The sequence below is a fragment of the Pelophylax lessonae genome (assembly GCF_965119305.1).
Source record: "Pelophylax lessonae genome assembly, chromosome: 6".
Taxonomy (NCBI): Eukaryota; Metazoa; Chordata; class Amphibia; order Anura; family Ranidae; genus Pelophylax; species Pelophylax lessonae.
In genome coordinates, this window is record NC_138773.1 from 493,634 (window position 1) to 514,853 (window position 21,220).

Genomic DNA, 21,220 nt, shown 5'->3' on the forward strand with positions numbered 1-21,220 from the left:
TCATCTTATCCCTCTCTCGGCGCTATACCCCAAATCCTACCCTTCTATGGACGCTATACCCCTCCTCCTACCCCTCTTGGCGCTATACCCCTCCTTCTACCCCTCTCTGGGCGCTATACCCCAAATCCTACCCTTCTCTGGGTGCTATACCCCAAATCCTACCCTTCTCTGGGTCCTATACCCCTCAACCTATCCCCCCTGGGCACTATACCCCTCATCCTACCCCTCTCTAGGCACTATACCTTTCATCCTATCCCCCCTGGGCGCTATACCAGTCATCTTACCCCTCTTCGGGCCCTATACCCCTCATCCTATCCCAATCTGGGCATTGTACTCCTCATCCTATCCAGGTGCTCTACCCCTCATCCTATTCCTTTCATGGTCATAACAGCTTACTTCTTCAAGACTTCTCTTGTACTGTTCCCTTTTCCATGGACTCCTGTCTACATGCCTTCAATCTCCAGATACAATGGGAAAATAATATGACCTTTTCCTCCACAACATCTTTCCCTCGCTTTGGTGTTGAATTTTCATCAATACACTGACGATTACAACACCCATCCCTGCTGCCAAGTCTCACCTCTTCTATCGGCGCATTTTTTTCTGACAGGACTCACCTTCTTCGTGCTTCATGTATTGGCCTTTGCCATTGGTAAGCCCTCTATGTTATGTATCTCTTTCTACAGCACGAGTAGGTTGCTAACACCATAAGAATGCAGAATGATGACAAACCAGTTAGATGCTGCACATGGTTTATTTCACACCCAATATATATTGCTCAGCATTGGATTGTGAACATGGTCTGGAAAACAGCACACTCAGAGGCAAGGACACTGCTCTGAACTAGATCATGGACAGGTTCAGGAGAATGTGATATGGTCAGGAGAAATGCAGCACTTGGGATGTAGGGACACTGTTCTGAATTAGATCATGGACAGGGTCAGGAGAATATGGGCACTCGGAAGAAAGGACACTGATCTGAATTGGATCATGGAAAGAGTGATGAGAATATGAGAATCGGAGGTAGGGATGACGCGTCAAACTGAATTATGGACAAGGTCAGGAGAAATGCAGCACTCAAGAAGAAAGGACACTGCTCGGAATTGGTTCATGGAGAGGGTCAGGACTACATGAGAACTCAGAGGTAGGTACAATGTTCCAAACTAGATCATGGACAGGGTCAGGAGAAGGTGAGTCACACAGCGGTAGGAACACTCGGGAGCTCAGATTTGGTTTCATGAACAAGGTCAGGATAATTGCATCGGGGGGGAGGGTCAAGAGAATGAGAGCTCTCAGGAGGTAGGACTATGCTCTGAACTGGATCATGGACAGGGTCAGGAGAATGAGAGGAAAGGACACTGTCCTGAATTGGATCATGGACACTGCTCTTAATTCTATCATGAACCGGGTCAGGAGAATGAGAGCACTCAGGAGGTATGGACACTGCCCTGAACTGAATCATGGACAGGGTCAAGAGAATGTGAGGACACTGCCCTAAATTGGATTATGGACCGGGTCAGGAGAAGGCCAGTCACTCAGAGGTAGTTACACTGCTCGGATTTTGTTTCATGACCAGAGTCAGGAGAAATGCAGAATTCGGGGGAAAGGACACTGCTCCATAATGGATGATGGACAGGGTCAGGAGAATGTGTGCACTCGGAGGAAGGGACAATGTTCCAAAAGTGATAATGTACAGAGTGAGGAGAGTTGCAGCACTTGGAGGAAAGGACACTGCTCGGAAATGATTCATGGAGAGGGTCAGGAGAATGTGAGCACTTAATGGTAGGGAGAATGCTTCAAACTGGATTATGGACAAGGGCAAGAGAAAGAGCACTCAGAGGTAGGGACTATGCTCTGAACTGGATCATGGACAGGGTCAGGAGAATTGCAGAACTTGCGGGGTAGGGATGTCAGCAACTTTTTCCTACTTATTGGTACCGAATTAGAGGGTAACAAAACAAGTTAATTTAGTTCTAGAGGCCACCCTGTGTTTATTGAAGGCAATGATTGTCTACTCTACTTTGAAGACTAACAAGTATAAATTATTATACAGGCTTCATGATTATTTAATCTGTATATTACTATGGTGCACAATTCCTGTCTAGATGGAAGAGAAAACGTATCTGTGATAACTGGTTATTGATGTGTGTATCCCAATAACTGCAGCTTGAACATGGCTGATGGATGGGACAGGAGAAGGCACAGAGTGCATACCATGCATGGTTCAGTCTCTTCTCAGAAGTATATCCTCCAGATGTCGGGAGAGCGTCGGCTTGTCTTGTGCCTGTTCACACAACTGATAAAGGGTACATGCCCGTCTCTGAGGAGGGTGCAGTCTTTTTAGAAGATATATACAACAATCTCTTCGGAGCTGGGCACACTCATGCATCTCTGCAAAGTTATAAACTGAGGGCAGGCTGTCCAGAGTCAGCAGAGAGTCTCGCACAAGGTTTTCCAGCACACCCTGTAAACCAGGTAAGAGAAATTGTCCAGCTGCAGCCAATGTGGAAGACAGAGGTGACTGGACCAGCTCTTGACCTGGTTCCATCTGCTGCAAGCTCTTCAAAGTAGGACATAATGAGTCTTGGGAGCAGCCATGGAGGTAATGAAGCAATGGTAGGAAAGCACTGACTGGAATCTCTCGCACACGTACCTCACATTGCCGGGACTCAGCATAGCCACCTTGTAGCATAGCATGAAATACATCTGAGCTTTGACAAACCAACTCCCGACTGCCTTCCAGCCGTTCACCCCCATCAAGTACAAAAACTATATCTCCTTGGCCCTGAGAAAAGAGCTTCAGGTAACAGCAAGTGAGGGAAGTTGGTGAAGAGCCTTTAGGAGGTGCTGGTGAATCCTGAGGTGATGATAAAGAGGAACGGCATTCCAAAGCCTGAGGTGTTGATTTGGAGGACCGGCGTTCCGAAGACTGAGGTGTCAATATAGAGGACAGGCATTCTGAGGCATGGAAATAGTACAAGGGGTCCACAGAAATCATTAATGACTCCAACACAAGACGAATGGCTCCATCTAGCATGTTTTGACGGTGTGGAGAATCTTTCCTACAATAGACATAAAACATAAGAAGAAATAGCAGCCTTAGTTCAGTATGTAAGGAAGGCCAGGGACCTCCTACATCTCCAGTCATTCACTGTATGAATATAGATGGGGTATCAGAATAACCCCTGGGCCTAGCACAGCCACGTACAGGGGACACAGAGGAGGTATATAGAGATGTATTAATCAATGAGTAGGAGGTATATTTATGAGAGTTTTAGAAATAATTATAAAGGACGTGTGTGAAGTAGGAGTATAGTGGAGATAAAAGATGGCTACTAAGAGTTATGAGGCAGTGTCTCACCTGTAAATAAATGGCAGACAGAGGGCGCACTGTTGTCGGTCATTCGGAGGCCCAGACACCAACATGTGAGTCACCAGTCCCACTCCAAAGGAGGATGCAGCCTGGATGCAAAGATTACGCAGCAGAATGTCACCTGTAGGACAACAAATACAGAGATCACATGACCTGGAAGGATGGAAAATACAGAGATCACATGACCTGGAAGGATGGAAAATACAGAGATCACATGACCTGGAAGGATGGAAAATACAGAGATCACATGACCTGGAAGGATGGAAAATACAGAGATCACATGACCTATAAGGATGGAAAATACAGAGATCACATGACCTATAAGGATGGAAAATACAGAGATCATATGACCTATAAGGATGTAAAATACAGAGATCACATGACCTATAAGGATGGAAAATACAGAGATCATATGACATGCAGCCATAAAATACACAGACCCCAATTTCTCCCAGCAATGCTCTCACTGCGTGCAGTCATGATCCAGGTCTAAGTAGCCTACAGACTTCCTCTATGTCCTTTCACCACATAAGTGACTGGAAGTCAGCTGTGTGCAAAAACAGATCTTCCCCTCTAAATTCCACAATTACTGATTTGCTGAAGTAAACCTTATAAAAGCCACACTGAGGGCCTTTGTACAGAAACTCCCCCAATAACACACCAAGCTCTTCTTAGAGCATCAGTTACAGAGAGACCGTTCAAAAGCCAGCAGTTCTATCAGTTCTCCTCAGTCACCATCATTACATCTTGATTTCTACATTCGTAAACATGCAAAGAATATTCATCCCTTGTATGATCCAACGTCCGCTCACACTACCATTTCTTTTGTCTTATGAAGATTGGATATTTAAAGGAGAAGATGAAAAGGTTAACATGGTTGGTCACCTTAGATGTTTAATTTACAAAGTCAGTCATGTCAGAGGCCGGAGGCCCGAGAGCCAAACCCGCGTCAGAGTGAACCGCATGCCAATTCCCCACTTCCGGGTACGGCGAGCACGGCGCGAGTCTCACATACCGACACCGGAGAATAGCCGGGAGGCTTGGAAAGGTCTGTAAGGGCACCAGTACTTATATATCTTATTGCGAGTGACCGGTATTGCAGTGATTTTTGCAGTGTTTTTACCCTTAAGAAGTTTTTACAATAAAAGGATTTTTTAACCGTCTACACGATGAGGAGCTTTTTTTCTTTTATACCCTGAGCAAAAAGGCGCAACTCGAGGACCCCCATGTACCAGCAAGGACCAGGATCTTATGAGATCAAGCCTTATTGATTTCTGCTGGCGTATGCCAACAGGAATCCATGGGATCTGGTAAGTGAGCTATCTTACCATTCGGCACTCGAGGTGAAGTGAAGGGTCACACCACTACGGTACCAGCATAAGCACTTTCATAGTCACCGGTCAAACCTGCACAGAAAGGACCTTATTGCACTATTTGCACTTTCCTTCCCCCAAGCACAATCCTACCACGGACTATTTATAATAACCTTTGTTTTATTTTGTGAAAATACATAGAAATCTATTGCACTTTATGGACGTTATTTATAATTTTTTGCGGAATATATGAATTATTGCCAGCACATATATTGCACTTTACGGATGTCATATACCCACTTAGAGATTATTGTTGATTTATATTTGCACTTTATTAATCACAGATGGTGAAATATATTTTATTGCTTCACACTTTTAATTATTGTGACAAATTTCATTAATATATATGATTTATATGGGAACAAGGTAGTCTTATAGTCACATTATACATGCAACAAAGTCAGTCATGTCAGAGGCCGGAGGCCCGAGCGCCAAACCCGCGTCGGGGGCCCGAGCGCCGAACCCGCGTCGGGGGCCCGAGCACCGAACCCGCGTCGGGGGCCCGAGCACCGAACCCGCGTCGGGGGCCCGAGCACCGAACCCGCGTCGGGGGCCCGAGCACCGAACCCGCGTCAGAGGCCCAAGAGACGAACCCGCGTCAGAGGCCCAAGAGACGAACCCGCGTCAGAGGCCCAAGAGACGAACCCGCGTCAGAGGCCCGAGCGCCAAACCCGCGTCGGAGGCCGGAGTTTTTCCAAGGCTTGGCCCAGTTTTTTTTTTTTTCTGAACTTCATCTCTATGCACTGAGCTCAACTGTGGTGTACAGAAACATGCAGACTGCTGCATATTCCCATGCTGCACTGCTCCGAGTTCTGGTGTGAGCAGGGCTTTCTGTGTGCCCCTGCAAAGATCTGTGTGAAAAGCTCCATCTGAAAATGGAGTCTGGACATGATCACAGAGTTTACCTTTATAAATGTTCTCCTCCCCAAACCTTACACTTAGCTGTCCCCGCCCAGCCAGGCTCTCCTTCCATCTCCATACATTCCTATGGCAAGAGTGTGAATAATGGACATCCTCCCCATAGGAATGAATGGAAACTGCTGTAGGAAAATATAACATCTCATCATATGCAATCGTGCATCAAGCCAAAAAATTCTTCACGTTTTGAATGGAGTGGGGAGAACTAGCACCCCTGCCTGGTTATTCCTGCCTTGGGGGGTTCCTCAGAGAGGTTCTCTCATTTTCTGTCTCAGTGACAAATGTCATCAGACAGGAAATGAGGGAAAATCTGCAATAGGGACACAAGCAGAAATGAAAACCTGGCAAGGGTTCCAGACTTTTCCTACTCTACTAAAGTTAATCCCTTTTTATTTTCTATCTATATTGCCTCTTCCTATCTGGTAAAACATCAGTCTGCGACTAAATGTGCCCTGCGACCGACCGCGACCTGCGACCGACCGCGACCTGCGACCGACCGTGCTCTGCGACCGACCGTGCTCTGCGACCGACCGTGCTCTGCGACCGACCGTGCTCTGCGACCGAGTACCTGGGAGGACTGGTAAGTATCTTAGCGACTGGTGAGTATCTTAGCGACTGGTGAACTGGTATATTAGCAACTGGTGAGTACCTTAGGGTTAGTACCAGGGGAGATAGAGGTAGTGTAGGTAAGGAATAGCAGGTCGTTACTAATTATCCCCATAGAGTAGAGGGTAATAATGTCCGACAGGATAGCGGATGCCACTCAGTGCACTTCTTGCTGCATGTATGCGTTCCTTGATGAACCAATCAAGGACGAATACTGCTGTGCAAGATGTGAGCGACTTGTTTCTCTGGAAGCCCACATCGTGGATCTGGAGAACACAGTGGCAACACTGCGTAGCATCAACAACTTGGAAAGGAGCTTGGACATTACCCATCAGGCGCTGGCAGGGGCCGGCATAGAGGAGGGAGGAGTAGAGGAGACGCAGGCATCAGAGGTAGGCAGTTGGGTGACCGTTAGGAAGGGTAGAGGGAAGAGCGCCAGGAAGGCCAGTCCTGAGTTGGTACACACTAACAAATTTGCCATGTTGCAGTTTGAGGGGGATATCAGCTCAGGGGTGGCAGTGCTGGAGCAGGCGCCCTCCCCCAGCTGCCAGGGGAGTGGTGGCTCCAGGAAGAAGGGGGGCCGAGACTCAGGAAAGGTTACACAGGTTGTGGTAGTTGGGGACTCAATCATCAAGAGGACAGAGAGGGCAATCTGTCGAAAAGATTGCGGTAGCCGGACAGTTTGATGTTTACCGGGCACTCGAGTTCGGCACATCGCTGATGGGGTAGACAGATTATTGGGCGGGGCTGGGGATGACCCAGCGGTCATGGTGCATGTGGGCACTAATGACCAAGTAAGAGGAAGGTGGAGGATCCTAAAGAACAATTTCAGGGACTTAGGGAATAGATTGAGGAATAGGACCTCCAAGGTGGTTTTCTCTGAAATACTGCCGGTACCTCGAGCCACACAGGAGAGGCAGAAGGAGATTAGGGAACTTAACAAGTGGCTGAGGAATTGGTGTAGGAAGGAGGGGTTTGGGTTCCTGGAGAACTGGGCTGACTTCTCAGTCGGCTACCGGCTCTTTAGTAAGGATGGGCTGCACCTTAATGGGGACGGTACAGCTATAATAGATCCTGTCTGTATACAATGTATTATATAATGGATCCTTTAATGTATTATATAATAGATCCTGTCTGTATACAATGTATTATATAATGGATCCTTTAATGTATTATATAATGGATCCTGTGTGTATACAATGTATTATATAATGGATCCTTTAATGTATTATATAATGGATCCTGTGTGTATACAATGTATTATATAATGGATCCTGTATGTATACAATGTATTATATAATGGATCCTGTATGTATACAATGTATTATATAATGGATCCTTTAATGTATTATATAATAGATCCTGTCTGTATACAATGTATTATATAATGGATCCTTTAATGTATTATATAATGGATCCTGTATGTATACAATGTATTATATAATAGATACTGTATGTACACAATGTATCTTTCTCTCCATTCAGAAGAGAAAGAATACAGATGGGCGGGCTTTACAGTGACTGATCACGGTGAGAGCCAATCAGAGGCGATCAGGTTACCGGGTATCAGGAGTCCCGGGTTCCGATCATTAGTAGGAGACTTGGAACTTTCAGTGATCGATCGCTCCCAGCACATCTATGTGGTGCCCAGCTGTAAAGCTCACATCCTGGACCCCACATATATCGGTTAATGTTAATTATGGGGTTAAACTTTTTTCAGCAGAGAAAAGACACCCATCCCTGTTGTGTCCGAATCCTCCTGTAAGCTGCAGTATAACCCAAAAGTCACCGAATCTGGTGTCCCCAAGGAACAAAGAGAAAAACTTTTGCTTGAACATGAACTTCAATTCTTTCTAAGGCCGAGACCTGGAGCAAGCATGAAGGTCATGCGTTCTGAATTCACTTTCCAATCGGAATGCGTGTTCCAGGACTATGGCTGAGATAGGAGGTCAGGAGCCCCCAATTGTTCTTCCTAGCCTTCCCCTTATCATTCCTCCCATTTCTTACCAAGTTTTCTGGCTCTTGCTGGGTGTCGGCTCCTCTCCTTGTCTTCTCCCTCTGGAGACTCCTGAAGAAGCAATCTTGCTCGTAATGTGCAAATGCTGCCGGTCCGGATGAAGGCTTCCAGGCACAAGGGGTCACAGGTTAGGCGTTGCAGAATACGAGCGGCTTGATCCGAAGGCTTAGGGTGGCAGGTGACATAGGTCAGAAGCCCTTTTAAAACTGGAGGTGAAACCAAACAAGAAGAGGAATCTGACAGTGTAGAGAAACGGGATAGGAGAAGTAGGACTGGGAACTCGGGCCCATAGACTTCTGGGGGTGCAGGAGATGGGGGCCCCAGAAGGGAGGGTGATGCAAAGATTTCTTTTATGGGTGACTGGCAGGATTGATCAGAAGGTGAAGAAAAGCAGAGCTGGCCGGACATTTGGGACCTCTTCTGAGAGACCTTCTGGCTCCCTTTTCCTGGAGGAGAAAGCGTTGTCCTGGTGGGTTCCTCTCTGTTCTCCATGATCCATTCAGCAGGTAGATCGTCCAGACTGGTGATGTAACCTTCTGATACCAGCCAAGATCTGCAAGAAAGAGACACAGTCAGATAAAGAGAGAGTGCCCTCTCCTCTGCCAGCCGCAGACAAAACGCAGGAGGGAAGGAAGTCTGTCGGTGAAATTCGATCAGCCCAGGACTGATACCTAACATACCACAAAGGAAGTCCGTAAAAATGTGTTCAGGGATATGGGGAGGGCCGGCAGATGGGAGGCCATGGCTTGACACCACATAAAACTGAGCTTAGCCAATAAGAAGAGGTGGGAGGAAGGAGGAGCCACTGGACTCTTCCGGAGTCATTTGTCTCAGGGAAGAACAATGAGGATCCAAAAAAACAAAAACAAAATAAAATGGGATTTTTGTGTTAAAGTTTAAATTTGTTTCTCTGATGTTCATCGACAGACACAGCTCCTGATCTTCTTCACCATTGGGTTATACTGCCTCCACAGGAGTAGGGCACTAGGCAGAAAAAAAGCTTGTCTACGCCTATGGGCAGTACCAGGGGGTATACGCCCACTCTCAGCTATAGGCACTCAGTATCAGAAGAAATTAAACTCCACAGAGGGGTGGGTGCTGTGTCCACCAATGAACATCAGAGAAGTGGATTTTACGGTATTACAAAAAAAAAAAAAACTGGATTTTTGTCTTACCGTAAAATCCTTTTCTCTGATGTTCATTGACAGACACAGCTTCATAGCTTCTGGACCCTTGGGTTTATGCTGCCCCCTACAGGACTAGAACACTAGGCAGAAAAGAATTTGACTATGCCTATAGGGCAGTCCCAGGGGGTAAAATCCCACTTCCCGCTATAGGTCTCCAGTTTTGTAACAAGCAGTGTCAGAAGAACATAAAACCCAACTTAATAGAGGGGTGGGAGCTGTGTCCGTCAATGAACACACTTCCCAAAACTCAACAACTCAAGAATATGCCGTATACTTCAGTAAATATCATGTGACTTGTTCAAACAATAATAAAGGTGCTAGTGCAATAAATAGATGAATAATAACTGCAATTTTTAAATTAATATATATATACACACACACACACACATCAACTAAATCAGTGGGCTGAAGGATAAATAAACAATGCAATATTCCAGTGTACTAAATAATAAAAGTGCATAAATTGGTAATGAATAACTTCTATTTTATACTGTGGTCCCAAACGGGTTAATTCAAGTCCATAAAAAGTGACCGTAGTGATCAAAGTTCTAAAGAGAGTTTTCCAAATATGCTCATCCGATACAATCAAAGTGCAGGTGCTCAGCTTATCCAATCCACCTTGTGACACGTATGTGGCACAGGTTCCTCTCCACCGTGGTATGGATAAAGTTGGGTAACTTACCAGATGTTGTGGGTCTCATATGCCTTACAGCATTAAGGCCACTCATGCTTGTTTGGCCCCCAAGGCCAGGGTAGGTTCCCCTGTGGCGTTCCGATGTTAGGGTGATGGTAGATTCCTCCTTTCCTCTCCCCGCATCAGATAAGGGCCAGGGTATAAAAATAAATACTCCGGATAGTGTAGTAGGTATGATTCGTCCCTGCTGCCGGCAGCATCCATCTTCAGCCATCTTCCTTCCTGGTATGCGGACTCTTGCTATGCTACTGGCTGGGAGTCACATGCGCACGGGAGCCGCCGGTGACGGCACAGGGCACGGGCGGCAGTTTCTTCAGAGCACATGCGCCAATGACACCATCGGCTGCATGAAATGTAAATATCTTCTAAACGGTGCAAGTTTAGGAGATATTTACAGTACCTATAGGTAAGCCTTATTAAAGGATTAGCTATAGGTAAAAGTTATAAGAGTGGATTTACAACCAATTGAATGGAGTAAGCCTGCACCACCGTCTGCCTGATCGATCTGGAAATGGTCACAGCAGAAGCGGCCAGCCCCTTACGGGGTCCATTCATAAAGGACAAATAGGGAATCCAATTTATGGAACGACTCCGTCACCGCCAGGTACACCCTGATCCCCCGAACCACATCCAAAGAATGCAAGGCAATCTCTTTAGGGTGCTTAGGCTTAGGACACAAGGAAGGCAACACAATGTCTTGGAAACCAAGGACGACCTTAGAAATGAACGGCTGGTAGGGATGAAGCACCACTTTGTTTCTGTGAACCAAAAGGTAAGGTGAATGACAAGATAACGCTGCCAACTGACACTGCGGGCAGAAGTAATAGCCACCAAAAAAGCTACCTTCTGCGACAAACTAAGCAGAGGAAGCTCACAAATAATTTTCAAAAGGTGGTTTGTGAAGAACAGACAGCATCAAATTGAGGTCCCACAGAGGTAACTGAGACCTCACCGGGGGAGCCAGGTGGCGGACCCCCCCTGAACAAAGGTCTGAACCAAGGAATTCGTGGCCAACGGGTGCTGAAAGAAAATAGCCGGGGCAGAAATCTGGCCTCTGATGGTACCAAAGGCCAAACGCTGATCTAAAGATCTAAAACCTCTTTGGAGAAACTCCAAGACAGGAGACACCATGCAATGTATGACTTCCAGACTCGATAAATCTTCCTAGAAGTAGATTTTCTAACTTTCAACAGCGTAGGAATCACAGATTCAGACACCCCTCTATCCTTCAGCACCTGGCTTTCATTGGCCAAGCTGTGAAAGCCAGCGACTGTAAAGCAGGATGGAAGATCGGCCCATGAGCTAAAAGATCTTCTCTGAGAGGGAGTTTCCAAGGGACATCGGCGACCAGCCGTACCAGGTCTGTGTACCAAAGACTTGTGGAACAAAGCGTTCTGTCCACCTTAAAATTCCCAGGCTGCTAGGGCACTTTTGGTGCCCTCCTGATGATTTTCGTATGCCACGGCTGTGGCATTGTCCGATTGAATCCTTACCGAGCACCCTGCAGACGATCCATCCATTGAGTCACGCAAAGCCAGGTAGCCCGAATTTCCAGGATATTGTTCGGCCGGCTAGACTCCTTCAGAGTCCAAACCCCCTGAGCACAATCCGTGCCAAAGACACCTCCCCACCCGGACAGGCTGGCATCCGTGGTGACCACCGCCCAGTACAGGGGGAGAAAGGATTTTCCCTGTCGAAGCGCCAGAGAGGAGCCACCAGATCAGGGACCCCCTCGTATCCCGGCTCAGCAGGTTCAGATTGTCTAGAGACTGTACATTCTTGTTCCATTTGGCAAGAATCTCCTTTTGCAGAGATCTGGTAAGGAACTGAGCAAACGGAAACACGAACACCCTGCAAGCTAAGAGGGCTGCATCCAGAGAGCCATCACAGATATACTGCAACCCCTGGACTAACTGGTCTGCGGGGTCAGGAGGAGGTTGTCCCACTTCCAAATCCTGGCGCAGGAGCTTAGCCCATTCCGTTAAGGTCTGGAAAATCAAGGTTATGGCAACCACCGGCCGCAGAATGGAACCGGCCATGGTAAAAAAGGTACCGGACCAGAGATTCAGTTCTCTTGTCAAATGGGTCCTTAAAGGATGGAGAGTCCTCCACCGATAGAAGGGTGGCTTTATTTAACCTGGAAACCTGAGAGTCCACCACAGATGGTACTGTCTGTTTCTTTAACAGGGACTCTTCACAAAGATACCTCGTAGCGAAACGCTTAGGTACCCCGACAGTGCGTTTTGGGGAACCCCACTGACTCTTGACAATGCTGTCGAAATAGGTGGGAAAGGGCAATACCTTTGCCACCTTTGAGGCTCTGCGGGTACCAAAGTGCACCTGCGTAGCTGATGTCGCCGTAGCTGTGTCCTCCAATTTTAAAGTTTCCCATACTGATTCAATCAGTGCATCCACTAGCGCCTTTTCATGCAGGCCCCGCAGTCTCTGAGAGGGGGTCAGGTGGTGACAAGTGTTCCAGGAACTCCATGGGTTAACCTGGGGACTGCCAACAAAAATTTTGAAAATTGCTGTAAAGTACCCCCCACCGCTGCACCACAAGTCCCAGCACACCAAGTTACCGCTAAAGCAGAAAGAGGGAGCCGTTTAGCACCCACAGAAATTCACCCCCACCTACTTAGAGACAGAGTGCCAGGCTGCATGCCGTGTGGTGATCAAAGAGAAAGAAAAAATTTCAGGAACTGACACTAGAGGCCCACCACCGATTCACCGCTCCATAGGCTTCAAAAAACAAGGCTGTCATGTGATAGAAATGGGAAACTACAAGAAAATGGCCGCCGGACAACACAAACATGGCTGCAGATAGAACAGCCATCCACAGCAAAATGACAGCTACATAAAAGGCACCCACGTGGCTCCTGGAACACCCAGAGGACTCCCAGGTACATTTGGGCAGCAAGGGGGAGCCCTAGCTGGGGCCCCCACCAGGACCATCTCCCCCAAAAACTGTGTTTTGAGTAGATGGTGGCGCGCCCCCCCCCCCACCTGGCCCCCAGCACCCGATCGATGCCCCCAAACATAACAGGCATAGCCACCCCAGGGGAGCTAAACATGGGTGAATGGGTGGTTCGCAGAGGGACCCTGATAGTGAGGGGAAGAGTTATTTGGGAAGGAAGGGCGCTCGGGGGTCTGACCAACCCAGGGAGGGGCCCACGTCCACCCCGAAAAGCCAACAGAAGGAAGGGGGGGGGACACTACTCACCAAACCTTGGGACCAGGCCGGCACTGCTCCAGGCAGACCACCGCACAATCTTGGAATGGGAGTTCTGCAGGCCAGAGGCACGCTACGACTCACTTCATGACCAGGGCGTTTTGCGTCATCGCGAGCCGTTTACTCACCGACCAACCCCCGTCCGGTGGGGCTATGTCGCGGCGGAGCAGAGATCGGGTCGCGCTCGCTGGCCGGATCTAGAATATCCAGTCCGTCGTCCAGTCCAACAGTTGATTGTAGCTCTCACACAAACAGAACTGATTGTAGTTTTCACAGGAACAGAAAATAATAAAAGCAAAAATTCAGTTTAAAAAAAAAAAAAAAAAAACACATGCTAGAACCAGAGATCCCAGCAAGGAACTAGGTCCTTACTCCTGACTAGGCAGAAAAAAAAAAAACTGGAGACCTATAGCAGGAAGTGGGAGTATACCCCCCTGGGACTGCCCTATAGGCGTAGTCAAACTCTTATCAGCCCAGTGTCCTACTTCTGTAGGGGGCAGCATAAACCAAGGGGCCAGAAGATATGGAAATGTATCAATGAACAAAAGAAATCCCATTTTCTCTATCATTCATTGACGGACACGGCTTCTGATCTTCCTAACCATTGAGATGTCCCAAAGCAGTGTAAACATGAGGGGTGGGAGGAGCATAAGAAAATTCCCCAAGGCTAAACCATAGTCAACCAGGTAACATGGAGCTCAACCAACAAAAACTGGAGCTCACCTGAAAAAAAAAAAAAACACAATAGACCCTCAAAGAGGACCAGGTCCTCTAAAACAGCAGCCTGCAAAACTTTGCACCCAAAAGGAAGCATCCGCAGATGCCAACACATCCACTTTAAAAATGTTTGTAAAGGTGTGCACAGACGACCAGGTAGCCGCCTTACAAACCAGCATCATCGACGCCCGATGACGGAAGGCCCAGGAGGCACTAAGCACCCTAGTAGAGTGCACCGTAACAGGGAAAGGAGGAACCTGACTCTTAATTGAATAGGCTTAAAACCCTGTCTGTCGGATCCATCTGGAAATGGTTGCAGCAGAAGCGGACAACCCCTTCCAAGGTCCGTCCATGAGCACAAATAGGGAGTCGGACATCTTAAAAGACTCCGTAGCTGCCAGGTACACCCTAACTGCCCGAACCACATCCAAGGAATGCAAGGCAATTTCCTTAGTATGTTTTAGCCTGGGACACAGGGAAGCCAACACGTCTTCATTCAAATAAAAACCAGAGACAACTTTTGGAAGGAAAGAAGGACAGGGGTGAAGAACCAACTTATCTCAGTGAACCACCAAGTAAGGTGAACGACAAGACAATGCCGCTAGCTCCAACACCCTGCACGCAGAGGTGATTGCTACCAAAAAGGCCACCTTCTTGGATAACGTAAGCAGGAGAACCAAAAGGAGGTTTCTGGAGGACTGAAAGCACCAAATTGAGGTCCAAAGGCGGCAATTGAGACTGCACCAGAGGAGTCAAGTGTCGAACTCCCTGGATAAATGTATGCACCAAGGAAAGTGTGGCCAATGGTCATTGAAGGAAGACCGCCAAGGCCGAGACCTGGCCCTTGATAGTACTCAAGGCATTGCGTGGTGCGATTCTCTTGGGGTTCATCATTGCTCCTTTTTGGTTGCTCGGATCTTGACCTTCCTCCAACGGGGGGTTGACTCCATTGGAGGAAAGTTAAGATCCGAGCAACCGAAAAGGAGCAAGGATGAACCTCAAGAGACTCGCACCACGCAATGTACGACTTCCATGTAAGATGGTAAATCTGCCTATGTTTTTAATCATCTCTTCACACATCACTACAGTGCTGGAGCCTCCTGACAGATCTCCCATCAAGAACATTGGATTGTGAACGATCATCTCCTCCTCACATATCACTACAGTGCTGGAACCTCCTGACAGATCTCCCACCAAGAACATTGGATTGTGAGCGATCATCTCCTCCTCACATATCACTACAGTGCTGGAACCTCCTGACAGATCTCCCACCAAGAACATTGGATTGTGAGCGATCTTCTCCCCCTCACATATCACTACAGTGCTGGAATCCCCTGACAGATCTCCCACCAAGAACATTGGATTGTGAGCGATCATCTCCCCCTCACACATCACTACAGTGCTGGAACCTCCTGACAGATCTCCCACCAAGAACATTGGATTGTGAGCGATCTTCTCCCCCTCACATATCACTACAGTGCTGGAATCCCCTGACAGATCTCCCACCAAGAACATTGGATTGTGAGCGATCATCTCCTCCTCACATATCACTACAGTGCTGGAATCCCCTGACAGATCTCCCACCAAGAACATTGGATTGTGAGCGATCTCCCCCCCCCCCCTCACACATCACTACAGTGCTGGAATCCCCTGACAGATCTCCCACCACGAACATTGGATTGAGAGCGATCATCTCCTCCTCACATATCACTACAGTGCTGGAATCCCCTGACAGATCTCCCACCACGAACATTGGATTGTGAGCGATCATCTCCTCCTCACATATCACTACAGTGCTGGAATCCCCTGACAGATCTCCCACCAAGAACATTGGATTGTGAGCGATCATCTCCTCCTCACATATCACTACAGTGCTGGAATCCCCTGACAGATCTCCCACCAAGAACATTGGATTGTGAGCGATCAACTCCTCCTCACACATCACTACAGTGCTGGAATCCCCTGACAGATCTCCCACCAAGAACATTGGATTGTGAGTGATCATCTCCCCCTCACACATCACTACAGTGCTGGAATCCCCTGACAGATCTCCCACCAAGAACATTGGATTGTGAGCGATCATCTCCCCCTCGCACATCACTACAGTGCTGGAATCCCCTGACAGATCTCCCACCAAGAACATTGGATTGTGAGCGATCATCTCCCCCTCACACATCACTACAGTGCTGGAACCTCCTGACAGATCTCCCACCAAGAACATTGGATTGTGAGCGATCATCTCCTCCTCACATATCACTACAGTGCTGGAATCCCCTGACAGATCTCCCACCAAGAACATTGGATTGTGAGCGATCATCTCCTCCTCACATATCACTACAGTGCTGGAATCCCCTGACAGATCTCCCACCAAGAACATTGGATTGTGAGCGATCAACTCCTCCTCACACATCACTACAGTGCTGGAATCCCCTGACAGATCTCCCACCAAGAACATTGGATTGTGAGTGATCATCTCCCCCTCACACATCACTACAGTGCTGGAATCCCCTGACAGATCTCCCACCAAGAACATTGGATTGTGAGCGATCATCTCCCCCTCGCACATCACTACAGTGCTGGAATCCCCTGACAGATCTCCCACCAAGAACATTGGATTGTGAGCGATCATCTCCCCCTCACACATCACTACAGTGCTGGAACCTCCTGACAGATCTCCCACCAAGAACATTGGATTGTGAGCGATCATCTCCCCCTCACACATCACTACAGTGCTGGAATCCCCTGACAGATCTCCCACCAATAACATTGCATAGTGAGCGATCATCTCCTCCTCACATACTAAAATATTGCTGGAATCCGTGTGCCACAGACAATTTATTTAAAGGTTCGGGAGACTTGAAAGCCAAGGGTTTATGGGCTGATTGGGTTTGGATATGGAATCTGAGGTAAAAGAGTAAATAGAGACTCTTCATGGTCTCCAATGGGGATCAAGTCTCCCCAAGTTGAGCCCTAGACTTTTGCTAGGGAAGTTGGGTACCCTTGCCCCCAATAACAGCCTTGTTAAGAGCATACAGAGTGGTCCCAAAGAGATGTCCCTCAAAAAGCATGTGAAGCAAGTGCTTCTTGCATGCAGGTCCTGCACCCCAACACTTAAACCAAAGAGTCCCAGCCAAAAGATGAGCTTGGAGACCCCCAGTAATCTGTCTATACTAAGGCTGCTGGAATGAATTCCAAGGTTCTATGAACACGGGATTAACTCCACAGTGCTCAGGTCCCTTCTAATGACTTAAGCCCAATTAGCTAAGGTTTTGCAGACGCGTCACAGCTAAGACAGGTTGCATAGCAGGGTCTGTCAGAGAAAACAAAGCTCTCCAGCCGTTTGTCTCTGGGGTTCTGGAATATGGGTGCATCCTCCACAGGGATGGTCATCCTTTGTCATCCACTTGTACAGAATCCTCCTCAAACCGGTAGAACGCTGAGAAGACGCATGGGAGGCACAGAATTGGTCAGGGCTCTTCAAGTCTCCATACAGAAAGATGGAGGATAGCAGACAGAAGAAGACATTTTACAATCTTGGAAGCTGGAAAGGTGCCAGGCCTGGGTACAGCTCTGGTAGAAGCTGCCTGCTGATCTTTGTATGGTGAAATTCATGGAGTTTGGAGCAAAGAAATTTGCTTGGTGCACTGAAAACGTCGCTGCTCAAAAAAGCGCACTTGCGGATAATAATGCGCTCCAAGCGCCATTAATCCCTTGTACTGAAAAGAACGTAGAGCTCTTTTCTATAAAGATTTCCTAGCGCCATCTGCGACAAAGAGAGAAACAGGTAAGATGCTGAGTCACGATCGATGTCCATAGAAGCAGTCCTGCCCAAGGCAGCGCGCTGGTTTATTTTTATAGTCAGAGGACAACAGGGGAGGTGGCGTCAACACAACCAATCACAGACAAGTATACTTTCAAAAGTACAATAGGAAAGGAGTGTATGCTTATGGACAAACATGACCGTCTGCACGAGACTTCAACTGTAAAGTGAAAGCAAAGCAATGCATATTGCTAAAAATGGCTGCCCAACACCATACAATGGAACTAGCGTGGATCCTGGTGAACGCGGCCATGCCAGAGTGTACAAGCATGCACTCCCGTCATAACCTGTTAGAGTGAATCCTATACAATAGGGTTCATATAAACCATATCTGATAGTGATTATACTACTATTCCAGTAAATGGGACGATATCTGCAAAGGAAATAGCGGCAGTATTTCAATCATACGGATCGAACATAATAGAAAGCTACCAGACTTTATTCCAGCTAAAGGGCAGATATTTATCAAACCAATAATAATTCCACCTCACAAACATATCTCCGCAGTGAATACCGGGGCCCCGGCCGGCTGATTTACATTTGTGCGGTGGAGTTTGCATCGCACTGCCATAGATTCAGACCTGCGTTCTCTCCAGCGGTAGCCGCTCAGAGCGCCCGCTGTTTGGGAGATCAGGTGAGTGGTATGCAGTCTCCATGGAAGGTTTCCACAACTACAGGCCTTTCCTCAATGCCAGGTAAAGCAATATTCACTGTGCATAGCGACTACCGGTAAACTGACACCGGGAGACATAATGGGAATTTAACTAAAACACTTCCTGAAAAATGTCTACATTAATCCTAATAACATTTCCACACCAATTCACGACTGCCCTATAGCAGGTTTACTGTTACAGGGCGGCCACTGTGCGCAAGATCACATATACACTATACTACCAAAAGTATTGGGACGCCTCTCTATATACACTATACTACCAAAAGTATTGGGACGCCTCTCTATATACACTATATTACCAAAAGTATTGGGACGCCTCTATATACACTATACTACCAAAAGTATTGGGACGCCTCTCTATATACACTATATTACCAAAAGTATTGGGACCCCTCTCTATATACACTATATTACCAAAAGTATTGGGACCCCTCTCTATATACACTATATTACCAAAAGTATCGGGACCCCTCTCTATATACACTATATTACCAAAAGTATTGGGACGCCTCTCTATATACACTATATTACCAAATGTATTGGGACGCCTCTCTATATACACTATATTACCAAAAGTATTGGGACGCCTGCCTTTACACACACATGAACTTTAATGGCATCCCAGTCTTAGTCCGTAGGGTTCAATATTGAGTTGGCTCCGCCCTTTGCAGCTATAACAGCTTCAACTCTTCTGGGAAGGCCGTCCACAAGGTTTAGGAGTGTCTATGGGAATGTTTCACCATTCTTCCAGAAGTGTATTTGTGAGGTCAGGCACTGATGTTGAATGAGAAGGCCTGGCTCACAGTCTCCACTCTAATACATCCCAAAGGTGTTCTATGGGGTTGAGGTCAGGACTTTGTGCAGGCCAGTCAAATTCCTACACCCAAAAACTTGTTCATCCATGTCTTTATGGACCTTGTTGGTGCGCACTCCTAAACCTTGTGGACGGCCTTCCCAGAAGAGTTGAAGCTGTTATAGGTGCAAAGGGTGGGCAAACCCAATATTGAACCCTACGGACTAAGACTGGGAGGCCATTAAAGTTCATGTGTGTGTAAAGGCAGGCGTCCCAATACTTTTGGTAATATACTATACAGACACACACAATCCCGCACTTCCGGGTAGCGGGTGCAAATGTGGGCTTCCGGCGGCTCGCTCCCACTGTGATTATGCACAGCAGGAATTGATCAGCGGGTCCCATGAACTCTATGTCCTCCGGCAACCACCGATCATTCGGTACACAAGCAGAACGGTGGTCCATGTAAACAAGGCAGAACCCTAAGATCACGTTCCAGGCTGGCCCCACAATGTCCACCCCAGCGGGGTCCGGCACTCCAAAGTGTGATCCGGATAGCTGCATATAGAGAACATTTCAGGAATGGGGACTGAGAAGAAAAACTATCACCTAGCAAAAAAGTTCTCAGCACTGAGAAAAGACATCTCTCCTCCCCGGACACGAGCACAAACTGAGGCATGCTGGGAGTGGGAGGGGTTATATCAGGCTTGCCCACATTTCTTTGTGTGTAACCCAACAGTGTCTGAATTCCTGCATTCCCCAAAAGGAGGAGAAAATTGCATTTGGGATTTTTCTAAGGAATCCCTAGGAGGATTAGATGGAAGGGTGTGGGGGGGGGGGTTAATAGCAGCCCTTCACCTCATTAATTTGTATAAATGCAGGAAAACCTACCTCAGGCTCTCCTCGGATGAGCCTTCTTGTTCCTTCTTTTTTCTTGGCTCTTGTGGGAAGTCATAAGAAGAAGATCCTTTCACCTCCTCTTCATCTGGGGCTTCCATCGGGGTCTGCACACATCCCCAGGTACATTCCTCCAATCGTTCAGCTAACAGAAGTGTCAGCCCACTGGGGACAAGGAAGGACAGAGCAGGGGGGTCATAGCAATAATAGAGAAATGCCACTATAATGCGATAGTGAACCGATCGATACTGCGGGCTGCGCAAAAAATCTAGGAGAAGTTCCAAACCGCCATGTTCTCGCACCCGGACACGATTCACGGCTTCACGGCAACAAAAGCACAGCGCTTTGACCACGGGCAGGCAACGGGTTGGTGCTTGCTGGACAGCAATGGCTTCAGTGATCAGCAGCTTAATGACCCCCGCATTGCCCAGGATTGGCCTCAATGCTCCCTGGTTACAAAGATTACATAAAGTCCCAAATGCTGCCTGACGTACGGTTGTCTTCCCTTGCTCTTCACTGGCCAACGTCATCAAGGTTGGCACAGCCGGATTTAGAGCTGTTGCACATTCCAATGAGCATGCGCGGCTCAGCTCACAGACGGCACGCACAGCTTCACAAACCACATCCGAGTTAGGAGAGGTAAGCATCTGAACACACGGGGCCAGGCCTCCCTGCTGGCAGATGGACAGTCTATGTGGTGGGGAATCGCCCAGAATACGTAAAGCCCGCAAACAGCTCTGCAAACATCCAACATCCTGAGAACTCTGCAAGATCTGCACCAAGGACGACACCGCACCTAAAGAGAGAAGGAGAGGGAGAAGGGTCAGCAGAAAGTCCATTGTACTGACTTCTCATTCCTGCCCAATGAATGACCTAAAGGAGATGTTCACCTTTCACACGCGACACCCATATTCATATTCAGG

General features: G+C 47.7%; 1 protein-coding gene across 2 annotated transcripts in view; it reads right to left on the reverse strand.

Moving 5' to 3' along the window:
- LOC309558772 (transforming growth factor beta-1-induced transcript 1 protein-like) overlaps positions 1–21,220 on the reverse strand; it is a 202,228-nt gene that overhangs the window by 158,380 nt on the left and 22,628 nt on the right. The window contains exons 4-7 of one of the 2 annotated variants that reach the window (XM_082261819.1): positions 20,292–21,093; positions 8,278–8,840; positions 3,362–3,494; positions 2,182–3,062 (exon numbers count right to left, since the gene is read on the reverse strand). The exons of the other annotated variant lie outside the window; for it this stretch is intronic. Of the exons in view, the coding sequence (XP_082117945.1) occupies positions 2,225–3,062; positions 3,362–3,494; positions 8,278–8,840; positions 20,292–21,093 (2,336 nt within the window). The 3' untranslated portion in view covers positions 2,182–2,224. Of the gene's footprint in view, positions 1–2,181; positions 3,063–3,361; positions 3,495–8,277; positions 8,841–20,291; positions 21,094–21,220 lie in introns of those variants that run through there. 2 annotated transcript variants of the gene reach the window in all.